A 10,216-nucleotide genomic window follows, 5' to 3' on the forward strand; every position below is an offset into this window, starting at 1 on the left:
GATGTGCACTCATGAGGATGGACTAGACATACACAGAGGCCTTTGGTGGTTGCAACGGAGACATACTAGGTAGCTATGACCTCCTGGCAGCCGCTACAATGAGGCGCTTAGTTGCAAACGCATTGCATAAGCAAATAAGAGCAACGGACCAACAACAGCGGACATGCGGAAGCTGACACAAAACAGCGGACACACAGCATGAGACGCTGCGGACGGCCGCAACTTTCCAAGTGGCAGTGATACGGGCCAGCTTGAAAGAAAAGTACGGAAAAAGGATTCGTAGAGACGGTAAGAAGACAAGAGAGAACGGGAAAAGCGCTTCAGAAGAGACGTACGGATTCATCTAGTCGAGGGGGCAGCTGTGGCACGTGGCACCTCAGTTTGACACACGAATGCCTTCTGATGGCTGTCACATTTCGAGCTATACAGCTGAAGCTTAAATAAGGATGTATTAGTCGAAGAAGCTTGGCCACCCTTCCAGACAAGGCCTAAGTTTCTCAGCAGGTAGGCTTAAATTTGGTGTCGGCTGCGTCACTGATGCTCGTCTCGGAGGAAGCACCCGACAATGTTTTTTACTGCATTGGTAACTTAAATATTTATTACATGTTCCTGATGCTAAACCTTCAATGTTTGGCCGTGTAGACAGCAAGGCACTTCTACAGGGGCTATATTCAGGTTGGCTACTAGATGTATGCTGCTGCCACGCAGTCGTACCACGCCAAAAAGTAGTCCACAGACATTCAAAACATTGGAATTTGACGATAGAAGCCCTTATGAACTTGATGTGCACAGACATCGCGCTAGTAATTTGAAAACAACTTGTCCTAAATAGAAAGTGGACCTGGATCAAGCTAGGGGGAGTCGAAGAGGCAGGCAAGTGAGCAAAAACAGCGTTTGATAAGTGCGCAATAAGGAACTGTAACTATAAAATAAATTTAGAATGCCTGCACTGATGATGGTCTTGGAACGAAATGCTCGCTTACAGTGGACTAACAATGATACTTCGTGAACCCCGGCGCTAGCTAGAGTGACGCAATCTGCAGATACAATTAACTGCCACCATTTGGGGGAAGCAAAAACTGCGACAGTCGCTAAGTGGCAAAAAACAGCATTTGCACCAAGAAGTACCTCGCAACAGACAGTAAGCCTACAATGCAGTTACCGCTGATGCAGCAAACACTAAAGATACGGCGGCGGCGGACGCTGCAAAAGCACGGCAGAAAAGGAAAATAAAAGCAATAGAGGCGTAAGAAAAATCAGATGGCAACACGAACACAAATTTTTTAATTAAGCAAACTTCGTTGCTAATTGAAACCTTACCTGCGTGAATTTCTGCGATTATCTCTCTCTAGAATATAGAGTAGCCAGTTAAAGTAGGAAACACGGTGTTTCGTGTTGCGAGCTACAATACTGCATGAAAATGAGCCCGAAATGTCGTTTGAGTTGACACTAAAGCACTCAAAGCAGAGATTTAGCAGGCTACGTGTAAAGCTACCAAGGTCTGAGGATAGCAAAATCCTTTGTGCTCCGCAGCAGGATTGGGCTTCCACCATGCCTGTGTCCGGCAGGAATCTGTGCGTGCCTTGAGATTACGCGTTGCTGACAAATCCCAGACCAACTCAGTTTTGATTTCCTTAAAAAATGCAGGCGTTTTTATACTGCGCGCACGCTAGCGCAGGTGGCCAGGGATGGTGCTAGGTTGCCTGACAATAATGATTGACCTAAGTGCTAGATTGGCTAGATTGCCTTTGGTGAGCTGCCAATGAGAAATATGCTTATATGTTGTGAGTTGCTGCACACCACCCATTACAGCTACACATAGCGGCTTTAACTAAGCCCTTCTCGGGACAGCGAGGGAGCCCCAATTTTCGAAGACGTATACGTGCTTTCCTAACCTACGGGCTATTAGAATGTTGGGGATGACCTCGCCTGGATCTCCTCAAGGCGACCACTCGGAGAAAGCTCTGCTGTCCACTTGGCAAGACAACAGTAACCCAATGTTAAGGTGCTGCCCACTGCATAGTGGTGAAAATTTCATCAGAGGTGGCGAAGAATGAACACAAAACAGCTAGCTGTATGAAGTACATTCAGCAATTAGCCGCTAATGTGAAGCTCCTGAGGGGAATGAAGTGGAAGTGTGTAGAGAAATCAGCTGTGGAGCTTCAGGTTTTTTGAAAAGCTAGAATGGGAGCATCAAAATGACTCTCTGAGCTCTTGTGGAGGTTTCTCCCACCGATATGAGGATATACTGAGAGCGATAGAGGCCGAGTGTGCTTGGGCTACACAGCGCATGCTTTTGCAGTGCAAAACTGTACAGGGAGTAAGGTATGTCACTTATGAAGGGAGAGGTGTTAAAGGAATCACTTTGAGAGGAAGCAACAGGGGCCCTGGCACGCAACGGCAGAAGGTCAATTAAAAGGTGACGAGAAAAGGATATCATCGCAGTTGAGGCCGCTTAGAAAGCTATCAGAAGCTACTATGGAAGTGGAACAACATAAAGGGCCGTGGTGATAGAGGCTAGCAATTAGCCTGTTGTAAGTACAGAGTCCGGCGTCGTTTGGCACCAGAAAAACACGGCGCTTAACAGCGAGAGCGAACCTGAAAACTTAGGGAAATATGACGGAGTCACAGTAGAATGGCACATTATGCTAGAGAATGCACTACGTCGTGCTGAATCTGGACGGCGCCTCATGGTAACAAGGGACCTTCTGCGCCTGTCCGTGGGAAGAGTGCAACTCAACATTGAACACTGGAGACTAGGCACTGCTTAGGAAAAAGTACTGATTGTAGTAGAAGTGCTAAGCAGCGGCTTTAAGCTGTTGTGACAGGGCCAAAAGCCAGAAGTGCCTTCCCTTACTGCAAGAAGCAGTAAGGAAAGGCATTTCTAGTACTCTTCGGACACGAAGAAAGAGATAACGCCCTCTAGCCAAAAATGCATAACGGCCTCTTCCGTTGCCAGCCGAAAATTCAATTACATGTCAGAAACACTACTACAGAGTGTGGTAAGCCGTGAACTGGAGAGCGGAGGCAAAGTAAGAGGTGGAGCAAACCTAGGAGTTAGCCCGCCTGAAAGCGACTGTGGCGAAAGCTATTGATTGAAAGGGTAACTGGAAAGTTCCATTTTAGGACCATATCGGCTCAATCAACGCAAGATAAAGAGGCAGCTTTAATCTGACGAGCTGGAAGCCTACGTGAATGACGGCTTTGTGGCATACCCGTAAAGAGCAATAACGAAGAAAAGAAAACAAGCACTTCGCCGAGCGTTGGAGATTCCAGGAGCTCTTTAGACAAGGGATTGTTTTAGACGTATAAATAGAGAACGCTTTGAACTTCCCGATTCGAGGCCACACTCGTCTCCAACTACGCAGAAGGTGACAAGAATTCACCGTGGCCCCATGTCAAGCTTAAGTATAGTCTGTTTGGTTGTGTCGCCTCAGATTGGAGAAGAGGCGAATTGCCAACTTAGATGCTCGTCGTATCATGCAAACACTAATTTGTCTTTTCTTTTTTCTCGCACGACACACCATCGGTACCGCTGATGCTCGCACTAGGACAAGCGAGCGCGGCTCCCCGCTCTCGTGGTCGGCCTCCCAACTACAGGGAGCTCGCCAGAATTCGTTCGCGACGACCTAGACGACGCAGCATGCCGTCGCACCTTCACCTGCGCCGGCGGAACCCAACCCAGAGCCGGAACATCCTACACTCACTACGAAGACACCAGCTGACCCTCCTGATGTGCGCCAATGGCCGCAAGCCTACTCGAAGTGTCCTGTTTTTCGCGTTCCTTACAAAGCCGCAGCAGACCAACCAGTAGAAGCTCTGCAAATCGAGTTTCGTAATCGCCAATTCACCATTCGCTACGTAGAGCATTACCTGCACATCCGCGTTCATGGACTGTGGCGCATCTGCGTCCCACAATTCCCTGAGTTCCTTACTCACGTTCTGCATTCACATCACGACCATGTCACAGCCGGCCATCTAGGCCAGAAGAAGACCTTTGCGGCTCTCAGCAAGCACTACTACTGGCCAGGAATGCTCGCCTACACTACTGCTTATGTTGAGTCATGCACTCACTGTCGAGCCTCAAAGTCTCTTAACCAGAAGCCTCCAGGCCTTTTTCAACAGTTGCTCATCCCTTCTCGTCGATGGGCGCACGTGAGTCTCGACTTTATCACAGATCTTCCCCTTACAACGACAGGGCACGACTCGATCCTTGTCATGGTCGACTCCCTCAGCAAGATGGCTCATTTCGTTCCTGCAAAGAAATCATTCACAGCAGCAGACACCGTGGAGCTTCTCGCAGACCGTCTTATCCGCTATCACGGTTTTCCAGAGGTGCTCATATCGAACAGCGACGCCCGCTTCCAGGCGGATCTTTGAAACAAACTCTGTCGCCGCTTTAACATCAAACGGTGCATGTCCTCGTCCTACCGTCCCCAAAGCGGCGGCCAAACTGAACGGGTTAACCGCACACTGGAGCAGATGCTTCGTACCTATATCAAACCTGACGAACGCGAGTGGGAGCGTTTGCTTCCGGCCCTGGAACTTGCCTACAACACAACAAGTCATTCATCCACTGAGCTCTCTCCTTTCGAGGTCATGATTGGTGAGAACCCGTTGACTGCTGCGGATCTTGATATCGTAGGCGCGTTAGCTCCTACGCTCACTCCTCCGATGACTAAGCCTTTCCGGCGGCTCTGCGACAGAGCACAGAGTCACATCCTGAAGACGAAATGGCAGCAGAAGTACTACGCAGACACAAAGCGCTGAGCAGTGGAGTATGCGGTGGGAGACAAGGTCTGGCTCAGCAGCAAGCACCTACCGCCTTTCAACAGCTGCCCTAAGTTCGAGCCCCGTTACCGCGGACCCTTTGAAATCATCGAGCGCATAGGAACTGTGGCTTACCGTCTCGCTCTGCCTCCCACCCATGAATGCCATAACGTTTTCCACGTTTCGCAGCTAGTTCCCCACCGTCCCCGGCACCCCCAATTTGGTCCCCCCGGCAGCCGACGCCGCCTGGACTACTATCCACGATGCAGCAGGCAATCCCAGAGAGAAATACGAAGTCAACTATATTATGGACCAATGCAGCTCGGAAGATGCAGCTTAGTACCTCGTGAAGTGGCGCGGGACCCCTGAAGATCAAGCCACACGGGAGCCAGCTCACCACCTTACAGGCTGCCCGGCTTTCCTTCGCGCTTGGCGCCGCCGCCAACGACGACGTCTGCAGGCTCGAAACAACGTTGGTCCTTCCGAGGCGTAGAGGTATGGGTCCGTCACATTCCACCGCCTGCAGCACGGGCACCCTTCAATGAGGAGGGGGGAGGGAGCGCTGCGCACCGCGTGCGCTCACGACGTCAGCTTTAGAAGAGCACAGAGCTTGAAAAGGCAAAAATAATGCGTTTTGGGGTAGGTCTCTTCAGCCCAGCAAGGGGGGAAGCTGTAGTGCACAGGCACTACAATGGGGCTGGGTAGTGTCCTAGAGACGATAGCTAGCTAGCGACCTACAAGGGGTCGCAACCCTGGAGGACAGGACCCTCCTAATTGGATAAAAGTAAGAACAGCTGTCTATGAATTAGAATGCATACGTGAAATGTGTGGAAACTGTGTGGAGACTGGGGCTGGCGATAGCGCTGGCACCAGTGCAGGCCTCCTCCCCATAGGGCCTAGGAGGCGAGCACCCCGAGTGGGGCGAATCGAACGGACAGATTTTGAAACACTTAAGAATTATTGTATTTCGATGAAATTAAGCTACAGTTTCCAGGAAATGGGCCTACGCTAGGCGTAGTTTGTAGGCCTGCTCGAGGGGCAGGAAGCAGCTTAGTCGCAGCAGTAGGCGCTGCGCACTACACTACGTAGCGAAAGGTAAATTGGCAATTACAAAACTCGGTTTGCAGAGCTTCTCCTGGTTCGTTTGCTGCGGCTGTGTAGGGAACGCGAAAAACAGGACACTTCGAGTAAGCCTGCGGCCAATGCCGCACATCAGGAGGGTAAGCTGGTGGCTTCGTTGTGAGTGTAGGAGGTTCCGGCTCTGGGTTGGGTTCCGCCGGCGCAGGTGAAGGTGCGGACGGCATGCTGCGTCGTCTAGGTCGTCGCGAACGAATTCTGGCGAGCTCCCTGTAGTTGGGAGGCCGACCACGAGAGCGGGGAGCCGCGCTCGCTTGTCCTAGTGCGAGCATCAGCGGTACCGATGGTGTGTCGTGCGAGCAGGTGTTAGGAAGGCCGGGACGGCGAGACAAGGCGTCGGCAACTTGATTGCGCGCGCCTTGCACATACGTGATGTGCAAATCCGGGAACTCCGCAAGAACGTCTAGCCACCGGGCGGTGCGTCCGCGCAGAGGCTTCGATGCTTAGACTCGTTGGAGATCAGTGAGAGCTTGATGATCAGTGTAAGCCGTTACCTTGGAAATACGGAGCAACTGCGACCACTTGTCCAGTGCCATGACCAACGCCAAGAGTTCCTGACTGTAGGTCGAGTATCTCTCTTGCGTGGGGTTCATGACTTGGCTGAGGAAGCCGATGGGTTTGCCGTCTTGTTCGAGAACTGCTCCGATCGCATAGCCAGAGGCATCTGTGTATAACTCGAAGGGTTTCGTCGTGTCAGGGACTTGTAATGTAGTGACGTCGATTAAGCGCTGTTTGAGCTGCCGCACCGCTTGCGTGTGAAGCTCTGTCCATTCGAAACTGACGTCCTTACGCGTAAGATCAACCAGCGGCTGGGCAACGTCTGCATAGTCCGGTCCCATGAACATGCGACAGTAATTTATGGTACCGAGGAACTGGCGCACTTGCGTTTTGTTCTCCAGCACCTCTGGCCAATGCCGGACGGCTGCGATTTTATCTTCTGCAGGTTTGATGCCTTCAGCAGTGATAGTATAACCCAAATATGTGATTGTTTGCCTTGCAAACTTGCATTTGCGGAATTTTGGGTAGAACTGGTGTCTAAGAAAAACGCTGAGGACTTGTCGCAGGAGAGAAACGTGCCCAGAGATATCGGAACTATAGATAAGTACATCATCTAGGTACGCAATAACGCCCTGTCCCAATAAAGGTTGTAGATAGGCAATAATATTGGCCTGGAACGTAGCGGGAGCACCCTTAAGGCCGAAGGGCATCATGCGGTACTCGAATAATCCGAGAACGGACCGGAAAGCCGTCTTCCACCGGTCCTCCTTAGCCATACGTATTTGATGGAATCCTGTTTCAAGATCCAAGGTGGAAAAATACTTGGCGCCTCCCAGCAGCTCCAAAACGGTTTGAATGGGAGGTAGTGGAAAATCAGGGGCTATCGTAAGGGGATTTAGAGCCTGGTAATTGACAACCATACGCATCTTCCGCTCCCCGGAGCCATCATCACGTTTGTCCACCATGATCGTAGGAGAGCAAATAGGCGAGTAGGTCGGTCCGATCCAACCATTGTCCGATAATTTAGGTATCTCCTGTTTGTGGAGTGTAAGCTGACCTGGGGTCATACGGTATATTGCAGATCTCGCTGGAAGTTTTCCAGGCACAAGGATAATATGGTGATCATGAAGACGCTTCGGCGGTAATCCTTTAGGTAAGGTATCGGGAAAAACCGCTCGATACTCGTGCAACACCTGGGCGACCTCACATGGAATATCCTGCGCCTCTGGCGAAGTTATTTATTCGTCGAACAGAGTGTGCTCGAGTTTTGCCATAGGCCAGGGAGACTCCTCGTCACTCTCCGCTGCCACCGAGGCGGTTGAGGCCGAACCGGCTTCTGGCAAAGCCAGTATGAGATGCAAACCGTGCAATGGAGTCCTGAGATCCTTTGTGTCAGCCGCCGCCTGACGAACGAGCGACGTTATCCGCGCCTTCGCCTTAGTCTTCGCGTGGGACTTATACCTACTTCGAGGCGTGTGTAGGAATATAGCTGCCTCCTCAGCTGACATACCCGCCACTTGTTTGGCCAATATCTCATATGCTTGTTCTGCTGGGGTCCTTGGGTGGACTACGGTGGGACTATCACGTCGCAGCGTCGCTTCACCAGTCCGAACGACCGGTAACTCGCACCACTGGCCATTCGCATAGGTTCGGAGTTTGTCAGACTGGAAATACCCGGCCACCTTGTGTTCCGTCAGCCAATCCAAACCCAAGACTAAGTCATAGGGAACGGTTCCCACTAAAACGTCCCCGGAAAAACGTGTATGTCCGCACCACAGCGTCAATCCCGTCACAACCCAATCAATGCGTAGTTGTGCACCTGTAGCTATGGTGGACCTATGTTCTTTTGGAAGTCTCCGCACTTTCAGCTGCAGTCGTTCGACTGTTTTAGGACCAATCAAACTTCTCGAAGCCCCAGTGTCCAAGAGAGCCTCACAAGGAATCCCTGCGAGCTCAACGCGAAGTACCGCCGTCGCACCCGCACAACACAACGCTCCCCCTTGGTCGTGAGACTCTTTCGTGCAAGTCTCCCTCCACCAGTGTGGCACAATATCTGTCGCGTCTGACCTATAGCCGTCTTCTGTTGCCTCTGCAGACTTCCTACTGCTATTCGTCGTCGCGTCCGGAGTCTCTTCATTGAGGATCGACGCTGACCCAGACTCCCGCCGCGTTTCCGAAAGCGGCTGTGTCCCTTCCGCGTGCCCATCGCTCGTATGAGCTCTTCCCGCAGTGCGGAGGAGTTGGTTCCCCCACTCAAGGGAGACTGGAATGGCATTAGGGCCTGTCACTACTTCACACATCATCTCTTTGCCATGGGTACGCGGCCTACAACGCTCGTCTCCTACCACGCCTAGGCCCGCACGTTTAATCGTTCCGTCTTCTCAGTGCTAGGGCGGGTGGCTGCTCTACTGCTCTTGTCCACCGACTCGGGCCGGACTCGATCATACGTAGGACAGTCCCGAGAATAGTGTCCCACACCGCCACACTTCTTGCAGATTTCCCGCGGACGTCTGGTACGGTCCCCTTTGCTGGGGTAGACACGTGCCGGATGTCACGACCCTGACACTCAAAGCAGTTCGCGTGGGTTCCCCCAGGGCGATTTTCAATTTCCTGGCGCCCACGAGGTCCATTAGCTTGGACGGCAGCCCTAATGGCTCGACTGGTCCTTTCTCGGAGTTCCAGCACACTCTGCTTGGGCTCGTAGAGCCGTGTTGCGGCGGTCGCCGCTTGTTCCCACGACTGATATTTCACTTGTCCGTTATTGGTTATTAGAAGATGGAGGTCTGTCGGTAGCCCGGTGCATTAATAGTCCGCGAGTTCGTCGGGGGCAAAACCCAACCCACGCTCCGCTACAGCCGCAAACCGGTCCGTGTATCCCTTCAAGTTACCATTCCACCGTACTTTAGCCAACTCCGTTAACAATTGACTCTGCGACATTGTTCTGTCAAACGGCTCCAAAAGCCTGCGCTGTACTGTCGCCCAGTTGCTTAGGTCGATAGTTCTCCGTAGATACATCCAATACGCTTGAGCCGGGCCCACAAGGAGGTCTATAAGTGCATTTCCCCACTCGTGCGGTTCCAATCCCATCTGGGTGTAATGGCGCTCGATGCGCAGCAGAAAGGCCTGTATAGTGCTGCCGTCTTCTGGTAGTATGAGAGTCGTTGCGCCGGATTCCACGGTCCCCCCTATAACAGTTCTTATCACACTCATTGAGGACTGGAATTGGTCCCACGTGACGAAGGGAGTGTCCCCTGGCATAACACTGGTCATAGTTATCACCTGTGGGGGCGCCTCCTTATGCCCATGCGGCCGCTCTGCGGCGGTGGGCTTTGGAGTCGCGTGGCGATGATGGGCTGATGTCCCGCTCGGCATTTTGTTGGCTGACATTGCAGAAGTCTCCTGCGGTGTCGGGCCGATAACGCGTCCGTTGCGGAGATGCACCCCTTACCGAGCGAAGATTTCTAGGCATGAGTTATTAAAACATAGTATTTCTACTCCCAAGTCCGGAAAGAACAAAGATTTCAATCGCAGAACAGCCCCCAAATGTAGTGCGCAGCGCCTACTGCTGCGACTAAACTGCTTCCTGCCCCTCGAGCAAGCCTACAAACTACGCCTAGCGTAGGCCCATTTCCTGGAAACTGTAGCTTAATTTCATCGAAATACAATAATTCTTAAGTGTTTCAAAATCTGTCCGTTCGATTCGCCCCACTCGGGGTGCTCGCCTCCTAGGCCCTATGGGGAGGAGGCCTGCACTGGTGCCAGCGCTATCGCCAGCCCCAGTCTCCACACAATTTCCACACATTTCACGTAT

At 52.0% G+C, this 10,216-nt stretch overlaps 4 protein-coding genes across 4 annotated transcripts; 2 read left to right on the top strand and 2 right to left on the bottom strand.

Moving 5' to 3' along the window:
• Positions 1-2,975: 2,975 nt before the first annotated feature.
• Positions 2,976-4,380, top strand: ENH_00080510 (Similar to Transposon MAGGYgagandpolgenehomologues, related; the record flags this gene model as incomplete). The annotated part of the gene is made up of 2 exons (XM_013577786.1): positions 2,976-3,002; positions 3,634-4,380. 2 exons carry the CDS (start codon positions 2,976-2,978, stop codon positions 4,378-4,380), a joined length of 774 nt encoding a protein of 257 aa, XP_013433240.1.
• A 36-nt stretch (positions 4,381-4,416) lies between these two features.
• ENH_00080520 (OSJNBa0059H15.7 protein, related) lies at positions 4,417-4,770 on the top strand (the record flags this gene model as incomplete). The annotated part of the gene is made up of 1 exon (XM_013577787.1): positions 4,417-4,770. The coding sequence occupies one exon, from the start codon at positions 4,417-4,419 to the stop codon at positions 4,768-4,770; it is 354 nt and encodes a 117-aa protein (XP_013433241.1).
• A 1,580-nt stretch (positions 4,771-6,350) lies between these two features.
• On the bottom strand, positions 6,351-8,708 carry ENH_00080530 (hypothetical protein; the record flags this gene model as incomplete). Its single annotated transcript, XM_013577788.1, is given in 2 exon segments — positions 6,351-7,643; positions 7,647-8,708. Coding segments are annotated over 2 exon segments (2,355 nt in total).
• Positions 8,709-9,207: 499 nt separating this feature from the next.
• ENH_00080540 (hypothetical protein) lies at positions 9,208-9,792 on the bottom strand (the record flags this gene model as incomplete). The annotated part of the gene is made up of 1 exon (XM_013577789.1): positions 9,208-9,792. One exon carries the CDS (start codon positions 9,790-9,792, stop codon positions 9,208-9,210), a length of 585 nt encoding a protein of 194 aa, XP_013433243.1.
• Between the last annotated feature and the right edge of the window lie 424 nt (positions 9,793-10,216).

This window comes from Eimeria necatrix, genomic scaffold (assembly GCF_000499385.1).
Source record: "Eimeria necatrix Houghton genomic scaffold, Enh_scaff871, whole genome shotgun sequence".
Classification (NCBI taxonomy): Eukaryota; Apicomplexa; class Conoidasida; order Eucoccidiorida; family Eimeriidae; genus Eimeria; species Eimeria necatrix.